The following is a 19,350-nucleotide window of genomic DNA, read 5'->3' as shown; positions in this document are numbered from 1 at the left end:
GTGCTCCCAACAGCATAACCAGGCTTCCTTGGCAAGCACTCTTTGCCTGCTACTTGTCCTGGGGGTCAGCTTGCTTTTTAACTAAGAAAAGGACCTAGTTCTGCCACCTCTTTAGAAACTCTGGGAGGTAGGGCCTGGTCTGAAAGCACCGGATAGATGCCTAACTGATAACAGCATTTGAAGAGGGAAAGAAATTCCCTGTGCCGTGCCGGTTCCACCAGCAGCTGTCTCTGCATCCTCTCCCGCCAGTACGGATCCAGAGATAGATAGGCTTTGATCAGCTGCCAGCGGTGCTGGCTGACTGCACATGAAGACTTTGCTCAGCCAGATAGAGGAACCTGCTTTTTCTTTGAATATGTGTCTTGAATAAGTAAATATAAATGCCTGTGTAAGATTTCCCAGATAATTTCATTTTACTGTGATAGGTGCTCTGGAAAAAACATACAGGTCATGGTACTCTCCTTGACTTCTCCTTAGGGTGTCAAACTGTAGCTTTAAGCAAGTGTGAGCAGTACAGTGCCATGGAACTGAAATTTCACATTCACACTCTTCAAAGGAAAGGTTTGTTCAAAGTGTAGTCACTGCTATAGTATTGCAGTTATGAGATATGACTGCTAGGTACTCCCTCTAGAATAGCATTGGTGTTGTATTCTTCTCTTCTGACAGATGAACCTTGGCCAGCTTTGCCTGCTTGGCTGCCATGTGACTTACTCTGTCATTATTATTTTTTTTCCTTATTATTTTAAAAGCAGCAAATAGTCCAGACATCCCCCTTCTGGTTGTCTGGGCCCCAGTGCAGAGGATTTAGAAAACATTGCAACACAGCTCTCATGGGTCCGGCTGCCAGCTCTCCTCCAGCCCAAGCTCTGCCAACTCCCGTGCCTCAGAGGAGAGGCTCAAGCATCCAGCCTGCCTCTGGTACCGTGTGCTGCCTGCTTTTAACACTGACTCCCCATAATTTGAGGCAAAAGTCTCAAAAAGCAGGATACCTCCATGGTCTTGCTACCTCTGCCTGCCAAAATGAAAAGGCAAGTGCTGATGGAAATAAAAGACAGAAAGGGCTTTCTGGAGTAAGCTTATCATGTCTGTACTGCTGGTTAAAGACCTCCTGCTGGTCCCCTCCATGCCTTGCCATCACTCCGCCAAGGTACAAAGTACCTGGGGAGCTCTGCAAGGTTAAAACAGACCTTAAAGCAAAGATGCAGACAGAGCAGGATACAAATTGTTCCCTTCCTTCTTGCCATCCAAAGAACATCAAATGGAGGTTTTTGGATGCAGCAGGCATGTTCATATTGAAATTTAAATCTAAGAGCTATCAGAGTATTTTTAGTTCTCTTTAAGTTTGCAGATATGGCTGAATGTAAGCGAAAGTGGTTAAATTATTTTTTACAGCGTTTTAAATGCCATGTAGAAAAACTGCGCAAAGTGTTCATAACAAACAAGAATACGCAAGCATCTTCCCGAGCTTCTGTTACTGCTGCACAGGAATGGGAAAACATAATTCTAGAGCAAAACTGAAGTTATATGCTGAGTTCAGCTGGGGAATGGGGAGACTGTGGCCCCAGGCTACTTGTCATCACCAGCCGGTAAGGGAAGAGCAGGGAAGTGGCTGTGCTGGCAAACGAGCCGCCAATGGTGACTTCTCACAGGGAAGAGCCACGGAGCTCGGTAACCTCAGCTGCAGCCGGAGCAAGCAGGGCAGTACGAGTACAGAAACTGATCTTTTATAACATAATTTTTTTTCTCTGGCTCCAGATTACCTAAACCAGTGCTCGAGGTCATCACGTAAAGGGAACATTACGATGAACTAGAAAAATTAAGAAAAAGTAGAAATGCTTTCACTCTGTTTTCTCTTTCCAGCCAAATATACAGCCAATCAACCTTTCAAAACACTTTTTTATGTTCTGAAGTATTCTAATGGATAACCTTTGAGATAAAAAATGAAAAAAGTGACATTTTTCACTGAAATTTCCTCTTTTCTCCAGACATTATCTATATTGAAGCCATAAACCCCCTGTAGCTGTCTGAGACACAATTACTATTGAACGAAAATAAAATTAACTAGTAAAAGCCTGTCCAATACTCTTCAATACCTGTCAAGCTCAGACAAGATTCAGTATTAGCTGAGACTTTAAATTTAAAGTGGTACATCTATAAACTAGCTTGCTGAAAAAAAAAAAAGATTATTTTACAGCATCCTACTGACTTTAATTTGTTTATTCCCTGCGGTGAATTCATTGAATGGTCTTCCTATTTCATGCTGTTCAAGATAACAACAACGACAACAAAAAGATTCCATTCTCTTGGCCATCAGATGTCTGCTTATTGAAGCACATTATGATGCCTGCAATTAGATCTGCACGGCTGTGGGATGAGGGAGTCGATGGTAGGTAATTACTGTAATGGGCAGTGGCTCTGGCTGCTGTTGGACGGGCTCCGCTGGCACTCCCCGGCACGTTGCCCGTGCTCTCGGGACAGGCAGCAGCCACACAGGAGGGCAGCTCCTCTCCTCGCCTCTCACCTTCACTGGGAACATCATCCGCTCTCTCGCTCTGCATCCCTGGAGAAGTTCTGGGCAGCTTTGCTCTTCCTGAGAGCACAGACCACTGTTGGGCCAATACATGAGACGAAGGATTTGGGGATTCCTTTGAAGTCAACTCACATGCTTAAAGTTACGTCGAAAGAGCTTCATTCAGTTAGTAGTTTTTGTTTTTTTTCACTCCCCAGGAGTTTCCTTTTTCTTGTAGGACACAGACAGGTGTGTAGAGATATATGGTAACTCCTGCAATTCTGTGAGCAGAAATGCTTTTGCACTTCATACAGGTTGGTGGGAATGAAGCATCCAAAGGTTTTATATGACTGCATACCCAGAACAAGGTCAGCCTCAGGCCTGAAAGTTAGGAGAGAAGCAGCAAACTGAGGAAGAAATATTTTTCATTTTTATATCATCTGCAAAAAGAAATGAAAAACTAAGCCTCTCTGTGGATCATCTGTATTGTAAATTCTAAGGTACACAAGCTCATGAGCAACATGAGTACTGTGTAAAAAAAGCATCATGAAAGCAGTAACATGCATCATCATGTGGAAGAAAGCTGGGTTAGGGAGATGTGCTACACACGGGGATGGTGCAGGTAACGTGGAAATGGATATGGCTTTCAGCTGTATCAGGACCAGAGTGCTGTTGTGAGGGGATCCATGTCTTCTCTTAGGACCAGCTGCATGGTGGCACTGGGTAGTTAACCCCAAACTGGAACCAGGGGCTGAGGCACAAGGGAAAAACCCCATTGTCCTCCTGCAGGCAGCCAGAGCATGCCCAGGAGGAATCTCTGAGCTCGGCCAGCGATGCTCACCTTCCTGCCAGGCATGTACTTGAGGCACCGTGCCTGAGCACCATTCTCTGGTGCTCCACCACTGCCCTCTGCTCCTCAGGGAATAAGGCTCAGCTGATGTGTTTCTACTCTTCCTTTCCCATAACCCAGATTTGTGGCACAAGGCACTTTGAGAGCATCACTTTCCAGAGCTGGGCCGCTCTCCTTCCCTGACATGCCCTGTTTGGTGGTACATTGCCCGTCGCCACCAGCCTTCCCTGGTCCTTCACTGTGCTGCCCCAGCTGAAGGCTACCCCAGCACAGCCCTGTGGACCGGAATGCTCTGGTTCATGAGGACTATACATCAAACATTAAAATATATTAACTGTTACCTCAGATGACAAACACGTATCACCAAGGGACAATTTTGCAGAGGAGAGATAGGTATTGGTGACCGTAATATCTTCTAGTTCAGTGCTGAAGTGATCAGACTCTTTGATGACGTTATAATTTAGGGCCACGCTGTAGTTGGCTGGTTTCTTGTCCCGTTTCTGCTGGCAGTTGCAGAGTTTCCTGAAGGCTGCTCTGAATTTCTGGGACATGAGATTGTAAATTACAGGATTGATGGCACTATTTAAATAAATACAGATTCTGCAAAATAGCAGGAACCAGTTTTCCTGGAAGGGGCTGGAGAGAAAGGAATTGACCACCACCAGTGTGCGGTATGGCATCCATAGAAATGCAAATAAGACCACCACAACAGCCAACATCTTGGTAACCTGGTGGAACACAGAGGGAGACAAAAGAGGGGCAGAAGGTTAGTAATCATCTTGGAAGGAACAGAAGCATTCCTGCATCTCTAGGACCAAAGCAAAACTATAGACAGACTTCTGCTGTGAATTTCTGATCAATATTTGATTCAGAAAGGACAAAAAGCCCCAAGATTCCAAATTCCTCTTAGTTTTTTATTAAATGATTCTTTCCAGATGACATCCCAGTAAGCTAATTGTTATAGACCTGAGGATTTGCAGCTTCCCAAGCTGGAAGGTGGTGTTGATACAAATGGAAAAAAAGGGGTCTAATGCCATTTTTTCCAACCACATTAGACCTTCTCCTTTACACTAGTACAATCTGTAGAGTAATTGAATTAAACCTATTCAGATTATCTAATTTAAGAGCCACCCTAAAAGAGTTTCTAAAAGCCAAAAGTAATGCCAAAAAAAAACCAAAACCAACTAGATTTATTCCTATTCCTCGTCATCAATATTTAATTAGATCTAATTATTTGGTGTTTACTCTGAAATGCCAATTCAAGTTTACACAGCCAGGAAGAAAAGGGATTATTGATAAAACTTGATTATTATAAGAACTTTCATCTATTGCATAAATTTATCTCAAAGAAAGAAAAATACAGCCTTTGGGGATACCCAGGAGAGCTGAAATGAAGTGAACAAGAAATAATTAAATAGTTAGGAAAAAATAACTGTTAAGAGTGTTTCTCCTGTAAATAATTTAATTCTAGTATGTATGGTATTCCCTAGTGTGTACATTGAAGAAATTTTGAAAGGTGTTAATAAACACGGTGGAAAGTACAGTGAGACGTGACAGTGGGACAGTAGGGTGGGATGGACACATTGATACATTTCCTTTTGACTTCTAGACTGGTTTTCTTGTTTGCTGTGCACAAATCACCATCATAATAGAGCAAAATGCAATTGTGAATGCCTCAGGTAGCTAAAAGGATGATTCTTTCCTTGATTCCGAACCACTTCTAAAAGGACCAGTCCTGTGAATGTGGCTGCAGAGAGTGAGGTGACCTAGTGCTGGCCGGCTCTGGCTGAGGAAGACTCGGGGCTCCTCACTTCCTACCTCTGCTCCCTCCAAATCAGCTGCAGCCTGCACCTCCAAAGAGAGCAAATCCATTCAACTGAGAATAATCATACATCATGGAAAATAATCTACATTTAAGGGAAGAAAGTAGCCATTTGTGGAGCTTGAATTAACAGTGGGACTGAGCCCAACCAACAGACGTGTCAGCTCAGGCATTCGGAGGGCAAGTGGATGATAGTCTACACAGGCATCAAAGTACTTTGCTACCAGAAGCTCAGCAGGGGACTCGGTTATCATACCTACTGATCATCAGCAATTTACTTTTCTTCTGAGCGTATCTTTACTGAACAATTGCACAGAGAATCACTTGCAGTGGTGCAACCGTCAGTTTGAATCCTGAGCGGAACTAGAAATAAATTGATCTTACTGTCAGGAAGGGGATATTTGAGTGTCACACAATTAATACTTTACAGCAATGAAAAAAAGGCTGTTACTCTTGAAATGACTGGTTCCTATATGCCTCAAACACTTATATGTATTCAGTGTGCAAACTGTTAGCTGAACTTATGTATAGTGGCAGTTTGATGTGCATTGTCATTCTAACACCACCAGTACTGCTGCCACGTTCAGCTTACTGAGGCTGTGATTTGACAATATATTAGAACTGGCTGTTAGTACCAGATAAAAAATATCATGGTCACAACACTAAGTGCCCTGAGCTGAGATCGATTCAGTCTGCGGGTTTGAATGTGTTTAAAAATGCCAAAAGGTTAGCTTTGCACTCTCAGGCCTTATGCCGGGTAAGACATTGTCTTGCAGTACTCAGGCTCCAGGGTTTCCTGGCATGAACACAAACTGAAGCCCAAGTAACCTGTGACTACAGATAAAAAAGCAATACAGTTCTCACCCGCCTCCTTGTGCTTACCCCTCACAGCGTGCAGGTCAGGTCAGACTGCTGGTGCAAGTGAAAACTAAGCACTTCTCTGTAGAGCTGGTTTTTGGGTTGCTCAGGGTAATGATCTGACTCTTGTACCCGTACTCTGCCCCAGGGTCTGCAGTCAGTGCAGAGAAGAGGCAGAACCATGTGGCCACAGATGGCATCTCTTGGTGGTTTAGTCACTGGTGACCAATGAGGAGAATTCACCGTCATTTTAAACTGGCTGCAGTGCATGTCCTTCCGAAGCTGCCAGAATTCACAAATCTGGCACAAGCTTTATATTGCCAGGCAGAAATTCAGTGGCTTGATCCATCTGACCAGTGTTGGTTGTGTCTCTGAGACCCACTGCAAAGCCCTGCGTTCATGCAGTTACTTGCTCATTGCTAAATCCTCCCAGGCTGGTTCTGGAGGCAGTGACTTTTCATGATGACCTACCTCAGAGTATGACCTTTGTGCAGATGACAGCAGCTCCTAGGAGGTGCTCTGGCAGTGCTCATTTTTTTCCCACTGTGGCCAGAAAGTTTGCCAGCATGGCCAGAGGGCTTGCCACTGCACTGCAGGCTGAGGCAACCCTCAGGGCTTCTGACCCAAAGGTGCTGCAAGCATGCCCTGGACTTTTTTCCCACCTGAGTTTGCCTTTACAGATGAACCCCGCTTCTAAACACATGATTTAGGCCAAAGCTGCTTTGTTATCCCCATCAAAAATCTTCACTGGGACTGATGGGGCTGCACAGAAATAGCTTGGAGGAAAGTTTGATCCACTTTGCTTAAGCAAACTGCCATACCCATTTTCAGATCACCTCATATGAAAGATAACTATCATTTGCAGGATGGGGAGGCCTAATTATTTTACCTCAGTGGAGTGCTAAGGGGGAAAACTTTTTAAAGAACCTGCTTTTTATTACCTGCTGTCTCTAACCGCACACCAAAGCTCCCTGAATGCAGAGGCAGAAGAATCCTCATGCATGACTCAGGTGCAGGCAAGCATACACTGATTGCTCTTTTCTTGTAGATGCGCACTGCGCATCCTATGCTCAGAGTACATATTATTCTTAGTTACAGAGATTGAAAACATGATTAAAAGGCTTTAGCTTTTAGTCCCAAATTCAAGTGTTCTTTGAATGATAGCAAAGGGCTTGAGATTGAACGTGTTACTGGCTGCACGCAGTAACAGCCCTATCCTTTCAAGCCCTATCTCTTGGTTTCTAAGAATGTTCTGAAAAATATTTAAAATGTTTTTTAGTAAACAGATTCCAAATATTTTAATTCTGAATTGCTATTCTCCTTTTCCTTCCTGCTCCAAAACCTTGTCATTCTAAGCAAGTGCTTTTATGAGACATTTTCATTACCACGGTGCTAACAGTTTGGTAGTTGCTTCCTTCTCTGTTGAATACTAATCTTTCTTACATTCACAGGTAAAAGTAATAGTCATACTAAGTTACCATGCCACAGAGTCACTTGGGTATTTTAAAGGCAACTAAAAATATCTTTTCTTGTGCTTGGTGGTGTTCATTGCAGTGCACAGAGATTGTATATGCCAGTCTGTGATCTTGTAATCCAAAAAGAGTTGTACAATGAGGAGGATGAGTCAATAAATAAAAGGATTAAGGTCTTGATATAATAACACTGCAAGTGAAACTGAGAGATGTGATTGAGAATGTCAGATAAGCCATAAAAAACATACCTTGCATTGCAAGCTGGAATCTGTGCTTGCTCTGCTGTGAGAGAAGAGAGATGTTTCTCTAGAGCACACATCATCGTCTACTGCATCAATGTCTAAGAGAGGACTTTCTCTAGATTTAATCCATGATGGAGGGACCTTAGATGATTTCACTGGACTAAGTAATTCTGTGAGATACACATAATGTTAAGTGAGTTGGATCCCATCCCAAGTATAAATAAACAAGTCTGCTATCTAAGGCTGTATTCATTATTCACAGTCCCCTTGATATCTGAGGAAACTAGGAATTCCATTGGGGAAAGAATGAAATCTACCTGAAAATACATAATTCAATGTTCACATTATGGATTGACAAGAAAAAAAATTGGGATCTCTTGGCTGAGCTAGATGAGATAAAATGGAAGTGTGGATGAGATCAACACATCCAGAGCCGGGATCTCATTTGGAGGACCAGGCAAATGAGGAGCATCAGGGGAAAAGGAAAGGAAGCCCACAGCTCAGGTTGTGTTTCCATGAGCACATCAGCTAGACAAACAATATTTGTGCTCCTAGCTACTATAGAAGGGAACTAGGCTGTTTCCTTGTCTTCCCATCTGCTTCCCCTGGCCTCTTGCTCTCTTTTAAAAGGTCATGAGTTGCTTACCTAGGTAGCTCACAGAACAGGTACTCTTAGAAAAAAAGGATTTAATTTTCCCCACATTTTCAAAGTTTTCCTGTGTGGCAGGGAAATGCCTTTTCTGTCCTTCAGTTTTAAGTTCTCTCACTCTCTTCTTCCTCCCTGCAATGCCTGAGTCTACAAGACATTTTCTTGCTACTGAGCAGAACAAAATGATTCAAATAATCAGAAGAAAAAACATTAACGTTTTAGAAATACTGAGAGATCCTAGTACCTGTGCCAGTAGGAAAAAAAATCCAAAACCAAAATCAGTGCAGTTAGCAAACTTAATCAACCAGAGAAAAAAATTAAAAAGGCAGAAATAGTTTTTCTCCCTTGTACTGTATATTGTAAAGAAACATTTAATGTTGGTTGGTGTTACTTGTTAGTGAACCATTGTTTTATTGTGAAATCTGCCCTGAGGTACTTTGAATAACACATTTTTATTCATGAAATGAAACCTTTCTTTCCCTCCTGTCTTTTTATTAAAAGACTTGGGAATAGTATGCCTAAAATGGACAAGAGGGAAAACAGTGTTCAGCCTTCAACTTTTACCTTCACAGGTGCACATCTGCTCTGAATTCATTGCCCTAAATGACAACTGTAAAATAAGTGGCTAAACTTTCCAAAGTTCAAACAGGAGCTATTCTTTCTTTTACTTCTGCAAACAAAGACAATTTAGAAGTAAGTGGAATTGTGGTGGTGCTGTGTATGAAAAATCAAAGAAAAAAAAGTGTTGAGATTTATTTTGATACTTATGGTACTTCATGGTGTAAAGATATGAGTAAAGACTGAAGAATTGTTAGCTTGAATTTCAGGCATTTGTAAAGTTGAAGCTGAAACACGTGAATACAAGTTGAATATGAATTGCTGTTGATAGAGGCAATGAGGTGATTATATTGCATTTGATTTGTCTGCTGCTTTTGGTACCGGACAATCTGGTCAAACCTTAGGTACAGGCACTTGTATTTTTTCCAGATTGAATTTATGCACACATGTTACTATTTATGCCCTATAAATGCCTGTAATTACAGTTAATGTTTACCGAATTGCTATTTATTTTGATTAGGGTATGGTCAGTGAATGTATTTTCTGGAAATTTAACAGTATGGATGGTTTGTAAGTACCAATAACAGACCATTTTGGAACAGCAAAGACACAAATTGGTAGGCTAATGCATTCATATGCATACCTGAAAAATCAGAGATCTGTTGCATCTGCCTTTGCAACTGCAATGAATAAACTAAAACAAAGTGGCAGAAGAACGACTACACAGTAGTTGTTAGGCTAACAAGCCAGATGTCTCTAGCCTACCACAGCACCACTGAAAGCGATACTACTACTGGGGCTGGTCTGAATGTCTCCAGAGGCACCTGACAGCATCAGCTCTTCTGTGAAATTATAGCAAAGTATTGGAGGGAAATTTCTTAAATCTAAAGTCCTGAGGGATCTGAGACAAAGCCCCTTGTTGGCTCATGATCCTTTGGTTCACATTCATCTTTCATGCCACTACATGCAGTTTTAACCCTGGTTCCATGACCAAAATTACAGTTTCCCAGTGGTTCATGAGGTTCAGGTTTCCTTACACATTCAAATTATGTGTTTCATTGGACAGCTCCAAATTCATAGTCTGTATTTTCCAGTAGGTGAGTAGAAATCAACTTCAATTCACTTCCTTGGGACCTGTGGTCACCTGTCCAAATGATCATATAGTTCTTAAATAAATCTTAATATTGAATTTGCATTGAAGTTCCTTCTTTGACTCTGAATCAAGTAAATGGGACTTTGAACTGTCTGGCCTTAAGAGATACTCTTTGTCATGGTATCATCTTCTAATCATAATGACCTTTCCTCTGTTAAGCTTTGAAGTTTCATTTACTGTGACCTGGATTCAACTGAAGGGTACTGGAAAATTTTGCTTTCTTAACTTCCCTCCTGATTAACTTGAGGAAATAGGTCCCTCCCCTCAGTGACAAGGGAGCAGAACAGAGCTGGCAGATCTTTAATGATGCTTTCCAGAGAGCGCAAGAGCTCTTGATCCCCAGGTGTAAGAAATCAGCTCAATGTCCAGATGGAGACTGGTGACAAGTGGTGTCCCACAGGGGCCCGTATTGGGACCAGTGCTGTTTAATATCTTCATCAATGACATAGGCAGTAGGATTGAGTGCACCCTCAGCAAGTTTGCAGACGACATCAAGTTAGGTGGGAGTGTCGACCTGCTTGAGAGTAGAAAGGCTTTGCAGAGGAAGCTGGGCAGGCTGGATCAATGAGCCAAGGCCAATGGGCTGATGTTTGATAAGGCCAAGTGCCGGGTCCTGCACTTGGGTCACAACAACCCCATGCAGTGCTACAAGCTTGGAGAAGAGTGGCTGGAAAGATGCTTGGCAGAAAAGGACCTGGGAGTGTTGGTCAACAGCTGGCTGAATGTGAGCCAGGAGCATGCCCAGGTGGCCAAGAAGGCCAACAGCATCCTGGCCTGTATCAGGAATAGTGTGGCAGCAGGACTAGGGAAGTGATCATCCCTTTGTACTTGGCCCAGGTGAGGCTGCAGCTCAAATAACTGTGTTCAGTTTTGGGCCCCTCACTACAAGACAGACATTGAGGTGCTGAAGTGTGTCCAAAGAAGGGCAACAAAGCTGGTTAAGGGTTTGGAGCACAAGTCTTGTGATGAATGGCAGAGGGAACTGGGGCTGTTTAGTCTGGAGAAAAGGAAGCTGAGAAGAGACCTTATCACTCTCTACAACTACCTGAAAGGAGGTTGTAGTGAGGTGAGGGTTGGTCTCTTCTCCCAAGTAACATGTGATAGGACAAGAGGAAACTGCTTCAAGTTATGCCAGGGGAGATTTAGATTGGATATTAGGAGAAGTTTCTCCACCAAAAGGGTTGTCATGAGTTGGAACAGGGTGCCCGAGGAAATGGTTGAATCACAATCCCTGGAGATATTTGAAAGACGGGTAGATGTGGTGATTAGGGACATGATTTAGTGGTGGACTTGGCAGTGTTAGGTTAATGGTTGGACTTGATGATCTTAAAATCCTAGACAATTCTATAATTCTAAGGTTATTTTCTTTGCAAAGCATACCTGAAAGCCCATTCAACAGTCATCTCCAGCTCCATCAGACCTAATAGATGTTTAAGATTTTTCCTTAGTCACAAACTAAACAGAGGCTTGAAGGTTTACCTGCATGTTTCAATGCTAAAAGCACGTCACACTAGTTGATTCCTCAGTTCCTAATGCCATGTAGCCTTCAGCACAAACTGATTCCTCTGAAAATGAAGCATATCAATATCTCACTTTCTTCTGGCAGAGATCTTCCCTCAGGAGAAAGTCAGGTGTTTCCTACTGACTTGTAGTGGTTGATCAAAAGCTCTGCAAAGGCAATAAGTGACTCCTACTGCTTTCCATAAAGAGTGGATCAGCTGGATTTAGCTTCTGACAAAGAGGAGGCAGAATGAACAAGTTTCTGTTCCTTCTGGGACACCAAGAGCCTGATGGAAAGTACAAAGTGAATTGGAAATGTACTCCCATGTACAAAGGAATCCCTGGTTGTCAAATCAAAATAGTTTTCTTTTTGAATACCTTTAAAATACATCTATCACACCCTGCTATCCAGTACAGTCCTGTAAAACAGAATCAATGTTGTACAAATGAGATTAATTTAATTCTTCAGAAGTGGATGTAAGAATGGAGTTTGACACATCCTATGGGTACATATTGGTGCTCCTTTCCTCGGCAGAACCTTAGTTTGCAGTGCAAACAAGTAACTCATAATTTCAGTAGTTGTCCACTATCAGCAGTAACAGCTGTGTTCCAGTGAAACAAAAATGTGTTGGAAATGGTATACTTTATGATAAAAGAAAGCTTATTTTGTGCCTTTCCCAATCTTTCAACAATTAAAAAAAGGATTGAGTTTTATACCTATTTGTGGGGTTTTTTTCTTGTCTTGCTTGTTGAGTTTTATCTTGCAGTGCTTTGAACGGAATCTTCAGAGGGCACCGAAGAGTACTTTGAAGGCTTTGTGCAGTGGTGGTTGTTGGTATGGGGGTATTGATCCCTTATTAAACAGATTTTGTTCCTGTTAGCTTTTTATTTTTAGAATGAAATAAATATTTCCTAGAACTGACACAGTTCAGTGACTTGTAAATTGTGTGGATAGGAGGGTGAAGGCAGGGAATGGAATAGTAAACAGAGGACCACTTTCTACCTGGAAGAGCTGATTTTCATGCGTTCGAGATGTACTATAGTTTCATTCTGAGCTCATCCCTAGTCATCTCACATGAAAAATATGTTAAAATAAGCTTGACTCACCATTCTAAAACATATTGCAGGCCTTCTTTCTAAATCATAGAATGCTCTAAATTGCCATTCTGTTTTGAAAACAAAATAGTCCTCTGACCACCTGACCCCTTTTTCCCCCTTCAGTGCTGGCGTTATGTCTGTTTACGTCAGAGACTGAAAATATCTGTTTGAACAAAACAGCACATGGTCCATCTATTCTCCTTCAACAGTAGCCACCTCCCTCCCCCCCTGTTTATCTCTCTACTGAACTTCTGAGCTCCCCTCCGCCCCCCCCGCCCCGGCCCCTTGCCTCAGTTTAGGTAGTTGTCCTCCACAGTTGTAAGGAAGTGGTTATTTCACTCTATATTTGCTTCTTCCCTGAGCATAGAGCTATTCTAGATGCCATATCAGGGTTGTTCCTCCCTTGCCCTGTTCTTTCTGTTGGTGCCAGGTGTGAGGAACCATCCTAGGTGTTGAATCCAGAATGGTTCCCAAGTCTCTTCACGTTTTCAGTCTGTCAGCTTCTAATTCTGCGCTAATTTTCATACCAGAAAACTAAGTGATGTATTGTTATTTTTGAAGAAAACATTTGAAATTACATAACTGTATGACTCACAACAGAAAGTATAGACTGTATACAGAAGATATTGACTATATATAGAAGACAAATTCTTGGAAGCAGATGTAGAAACACAAAGCTGACAGTACAGATACATAGCTATATTCTAACACAATATTGTAGGTTAAAAAAGTCTGAAAACCAACAGGTTGGGGAGAGAAAGCTTTCTTATCTGAGTAAAAAACAAGTTTTGACCTTTTTTAACAATGGAAGAGTTTCCAAACATAGATGAGATAATGGGAAGTCTCACAAAAATTAAAGAAAATTGTATGATCTGGCAGTCTGGGTCAAGCTAAGATGGCAGATGAGTCAAGCAATCCAGGTCAGACTAAGTGGGGAAATCAATTCACATACTGCCATGTTGGATTATTCATCATCAAAAATTATTATGAAATTCCTAAGTCTCCTTCATGAAAGTTGAGGAAACCTATCTAACTTTATCTAACTTACTGTTTCATTCTGCTATATTATATAAATGTGAGTTCATAATAGGTTAATTGTAATTATTCATAATAATTCAATGGAACTGTACTGAATTTCCACATCCAAGTTTTGACAGTGGGGAGGTTGCAGGGGTGGTCTCAGAGGAGAGGCCTGGGGCTGCCCCGTGCTGGCCACAGATTATTCCATCCAGCTCCAACAGATCCACGACAGGACACAGCCAAGCCTCTGTCAAAACATATTTAAGAAATGGCCAAAGTGCTGGAAAGAGAGAGAGAGGGTAGAAGAGAACAGAAGAGTGAGAAACAGCAGAAGGAACACCAAATCAGAGGGGGAGGTGCTCCTTGGTCCTCATGGAGGATACACACTGAAACAGAGCAAAAAAGAAGGAAGGAGTGACAAACCTCTGCAACCTGATCACAACTCTCCCTGGCCCCGTGCTGCCAACTGCCTCACGGAAGGGACTGTGTAACCTGTGGCTATAAGAAGGGGAAATAAATTGCAAATAAATGAAGTTAATTTTCCCCAAGTCGAGTCTGCATTTCCCATTACAATACCTGATAAATTATCTTCCTCTCTTTGTCTTGACCCATGAGCTTTCTCGTTCCTGTTCTTCCCATTTTCTCCCCCATCCTGCTATGGGGGGAAATGAGCAAGCAGCTAGGTGAGTGTTTGGCTGCCAGCTGGAGCCGGCCCACCACAGGAACATGCACAAATTTCATTCTGTAGAAATGTTCTTGGATAAATATGACAACTGCCACAGGAATAGGAAATGTACACCACATTTTCAGTCACTTTTTCTACAGATGACGTGCTGGACGTTGTATGCAATGCCATCACTGTAGTGCAAGGACAGTTCCAAGAAGGCATATAGACAGTTTTACGTGACAGCAGAACTCACTATGAGGCCAAACTATACTGTTAGCTATACAGATCTTTGCCAGAGCAGGAGGAAATTTTCACTTGTGTGTCTTACTGACTGTTGAGATATTAGATTTCTTTGAATGTGGACTTGTGTTTTCCCATTTTACACCACTAGCTATATTTTGCATGCTGCTATTATATAAAAAATATTATTAATAATGACACACTATTCTTGGTTTGCTTCTTATGTTGTACTAAAGGTAAACACCAGCTTTACTCATAAGATGCTACTTTAAACAATCAGGTTACTTAGGCTTTTAGAAAGTCTTGTTGTCTTTACAAGACATAAAAGACATCACATTATAGTCCTCGTTTTTTGGTTTCACAATATAACAGTATCCACATTTTCAATGCCCAATGTAAAAGATTTGTCTGTTTTTCAAGTGATGCTAAGCACACGTAATCGAGCATGTATATTAAAGTGATATTGAGAACTTGAAAAGCGATTATCTTCTTCTGTTAATTAATGGACAAAAAAACCAAAATTACACATTTCTAATTTGACTTTTAACTATAATTGGAGACACATAATTGAATATAACCTTGCCCACATGTTTCAGTTATGTATTTCAAAGCGAGTGCTTTGTGCTCTGTGCTCTAGCAGGCAGCGCAGTTAACTTTGAGGTCAGTGCCATCTCCGTAACAAGGGGAAACGGTCCCTCTCATTAAACAGTAGCAATCTACATAAAATAAAAGAATACAAAGTTCAACCTGTCACCCAAGGGGAGCACTCAGCTTGTTTGAAAAGGTGCACACCTCAGCTTTGCTTCCTGAGGGAACTGTGCATTGCAGGGAGGTAGAAGCATCCTGCTTGGAAAAGCCACCCTCCGGGGTGCCTTGTGGTGGCTGCCGAGGGCTACGAGCCACATCGCTCCGCAGGGAACGCTGCTTCCCAACACTCCCATCAACCTGCCTGACTTCCCGAGAGCCGGCACTTCTCAGCGCTGCACCCCACTGTGCTGCATGCTGCGTGAGCGCGAGGCAGTATGGTTTATTGCAAACAGCCATAAATTAATCTACTGTCTTTATTCCACTTGTATAATTACACATTGCAGCATACTTGTTTAAAAATATAAAAAGAAGCTAGTGAAACCTATGCCTCAGTTTTGAGCCATCAGGGCATAGAAATACTTTATGAGCAATAGAACAACAAAGATACTTAGCATTTACAAAAGCATTTTTTATACAGACTTAAGCTGAAGTGGAGTTTTCACAGGGGAACAAGACACAGGGAGAGTAACGACTGCATTTGCAGAGCGACACAGTGCCTTAGCCGGGACAAAAATCTCGAGTATCCCAAACTCCCAGGCTATTTCCTTCTCTCCAGATCTCAAAAAGAACTCGAGTCACTTTGTATATTTGGCAGGTTTACTAACAGGCTGTAAGATAAGGAAACTATAGTTTAAAATGTTTTGTTCTTTATTGACACTTCCTAATTGCTTTTTGATATGGGAAATAAAATAGTATTTGTTTTTCAGCCCCTGCAGTAGGTAATAATGAATAGGCAAGAAAAAACAGTATTTATCGATATGTGTATGCATGTCACAGAATTTCAGCTTGACTACTTAGCAAAAAGGGCGAATATATTTTACCTCCTTCCACACATTTAGACTAGTGATCTCCAAAACAAGTGGGTTTTAGGTTTCAGAAAGCCATTTCAAACTGCTGCTCCTACCTGCCTTCGAGAAGCAATAGTGCTATTGAAACTCCTGTTAGTCATCTTGGAATTCACAGGCTTGCTTTGGCGAGCCACGTCATTCCTCCATGTCTTAGAGTTTTCTTTTGGGTCCGAAGGGATGGGGTTCAGGAACAGTATTCTAGCAATCAGGCCATAGAGGACAGTCGCCAATACCATTGGCACAACATAAAATATACCAAAGTCCATCATGTAGATAGGAGAATAATAGCTCCTGGACACCTTGTAGCCACAGGACACAACAGTAGTGTCTTTGTAGACTACTGTATTAAGGTCTAGCAAGAAAAACCAGAGCATACAGTACATGGAGGTGAAAGCCCAGACAAAAATAATGATCTTTTTGGCTCTTGAAAAAGTGCATAGGAACTGAGCTTTGATTGGGTGGCAGATGGCTATGTATCTCTCGATAGTGAAGGCAGTGATGGAAAAAGAAGAAGCATTGATCCCTAGGTACTGGAGATAAGTGATGCAGAGACACCCCACGTAGCCATACACCCAGGATCTATACAGGCTTTCCGTGATATTGGGTAGTCCTGCAGCCACAAGCACCATGAGATCTGCCACAGCCAGACTCACCAGATAGCAGTTAGTGGGAGTTCTCATGTGTTTGGTTCTGAGGACCACCAAAACCACCATGATGTTGCCCACGATGCCCAGTCCACAGATGAGGAGGACCAAGAGGATGGTAACCACTTGGTATTCAGCTGTAACGATCTCCTGGCTTGATAGTGGCAGCCCAGTTTGGTTCTGCTCATCCCCTGTGCCATTCTCCATCTTCACCAGCCCACTGCTGCTTCTGCCCAGCACTTGGTCTCAGCACATGTTGTCCGTGGTCCCCTGCAAAAGGATGAGTGGAGCAAAGTGTGGGTGAGTTGTAGCCCCAGAGCACATTCTCCGTGTAGTCACAGTCCCGTTCCTGAACTGTCCTCCACTCACTTGAAAGCACCTGGACTTTTAGTCTTTGTAAATTCAATTACCAGGCAGGTTAATCCCTCTAAGACTCCAGCTCATTCGCACAGGTTAAAAAGCTGTTTTCTCACGTGGAGATGGAGCTTTCCTCCCCTGCAGAGGAGGAGAAGGAGGAGGCGGCAGCAGGGAAAGCAGAGCCCTCCTGCACTGCCAGCTGGCTAAAGCATTGCACGGGACTGAGCTGATCCAGTCCAGGCAGACTTCAGCATCACCGCTTTCCAGGAGGAGTCACAACGCACCGAGGGTGGAGACAGCAGTGGGAGGTGAAAGGAGAATGATTTGTAAAACCCCACAGGTTTTCTGCTCCACGCTGCTTTCCCTTTCTGCTCTCAGATGGCCATCTCACATATCGATCATATCGACCCAGCCTGGCAGACAAAGGGGAGATTGACTGGCAACAAAGATACACCAATTTCTAAAATTCTGACTTCCCCAGTGTCCCTGTCCTTGTGAAAGTGATGGTAATTTACACTTGCCTCCTGCTTTGCAGGGAGCTATAAAAGTCCTTTCAGAGCTGACAGAAAGAAATATATCACAGTTCTTGAAATGAGCAGGAAAAATTGTGTTTCTTAACTTTACTTTATAGACAATTCTGCTCAAAACCTCTATTGTTATTGCTGTCATCACTCCTGAGCCCTTTCAGCTCTTTCCTGGATTGTAGCACAGCAACAATAAAACCATCAGAGCACAAATTGCTTCTTAATGAGATCATTCACACACATGTGACACACACAGAGTGTTACTAAGCCACCACTGTTGCCTCAATGAAGAGTCTTCTCTGGTTGAAAAAACTCCTCCTTGTTCAGTCAGGTTGTGTAAAACCACAGAGAAATCGAAGGCTGGTGGGAATAACTGCTTTGAGATGCACTGATGAAAGCCCTACAGATGCAGTTGCAGTATTCACGAGCCCAGCTGCACCTGGAGATGGATGCAGAGTTTTTCTGCCTCCCTTGCTGGTGATTTTACTGCCTCAGTGAGAGAAACAACAGCAAACCCTTCTGCAGGGCTCTGTGAAAGCCTGTGTCAACTCCCCATCACAGTGTTTCAACCCATTGTTTCTCCTTATACTATTGTGTTAAAAGTTTGAAAACTAAATCTGCCTTAAAATCCTTTTTTTTTTTTTTTTTTTCCTCCATTTAGGGCAATTGTTTTTGCTGTTTGCTCAGCAAGTGTTCAAAAAAATAGCGTTGCACAACCTGGGAAAACCAACTTGGATTTCAAAACAGATTTTAGTATTAAGAGAGAGGGACTAGCATAGGCACATGATGTAATATTTGCAAAACTAGGATTTTAAATAGACTGAAACAACAGGTGGTGATGAGAATACCATCTGAATAAGTGCTGGAAATTAGACTCAAACAATTTCAGAGGTTTGAAGCCATTGGGTTAAGTTTTCGAGTCATTTTTTCCATTTGCCTGTTCACACTTCAATCGTGATCAGATGCTTTTCATCTGTAGACCCCAAAGTACTAAACAAAGTAAAGCAAATATCATTATTCTTATTTAACAAAGGAAGAAACAAAGGTGAAAAGAATCAGATTCATTGCCAGTGGCCTGTGGGAAAATTCAGATTACTGATTACTTTACCAACAGTATATCAATAGAATCGTATCATGGGTCTCATTGAGATTCTGCTCCATACAATCCGCAGATCTTGTTATTCTGGACATAGCTGAAAGCGGAAGAAGACCAGAGCTAGTGTGATGCCTGGGTGTCAGAAAAAGGATTCCTCCCAGCCCCCTTCATACTCCACAACATTTTATCCTTCAAACTGGACAGACACCCTGTTAGCAATCTACACTTTTAAAGCTATGTGACATTGGCGGTTGTAGTCCAAGATGCTCAACCCCATAGCATAAAACACACCAGGAGAGACCCCAGGAGTGAACTAGCACAGGTGGAGTGTAAATAATCAGGGACTCAGCAGGGATCAAGTCCAGCAGGGTGTTGAACCAGAGTTCAAACCAGGAAACTGAGTTAGTGGACAGACTGGATAAACCCCTTAACCCTC

The 19,350-nt window shown here is 42.4% G+C and overlaps 1 protein-coding gene across 1 annotated transcript; it reads right to left on the bottom strand.

Annotated features, from left to right (window-relative positions):
* Positions 1-3,679: 3,679 nt before the first annotated feature.
* On the bottom strand, positions 3,680-17,144 carry TRHR (thyrotropin releasing hormone receptor). Its single transcript, XM_074145688.1, has 2 exons — positions 16,350-17,144; positions 3,680-4,087 (listed from the first exon to the last, which is right to left on the bottom strand). Exons 1-2 carry the CDS (start codon positions 17,142-17,144, stop codon positions 3,680-3,682), a joined length of 1,203 nt encoding a protein of 400 aa, XP_074001789.1.
* Positions 17,145-19,350: the final 2,206 nt, after the last annotated feature.

Source organism: Numenius arquata, chromosome 3 (genome assembly GCF_964106895.1).
Source record: "Numenius arquata chromosome 3, bNumArq3.hap1.1, whole genome shotgun sequence".
NCBI classification, from domain to species: Eukaryota; Metazoa; Chordata; class Aves; order Charadriiformes; family Scolopacidae; genus Numenius; species Numenius arquata.
The sequence above is the reverse complement of the archived record's forward strand: the minus strand, read 5'-3'. Positions and strand labels throughout refer to the sequence as shown.

Bases quoted from the DNA above. Each gene is read 5' to 3' on its own strand.
- TRHR (XM_074145688.1), bottom strand. From the start codon at position 17,144: ATGGAGAATGGCACAGGGGATGAGCAGAACCAAACTGGGCTGCCACTA. The intron at 4,088-16,349 runs GTAGGAGCAGCA...GTGTTCCACCAG, and splicing joins CTATTGCTTCTCGAAGGCAG to GTTACCAAGATGTTGGCTGT.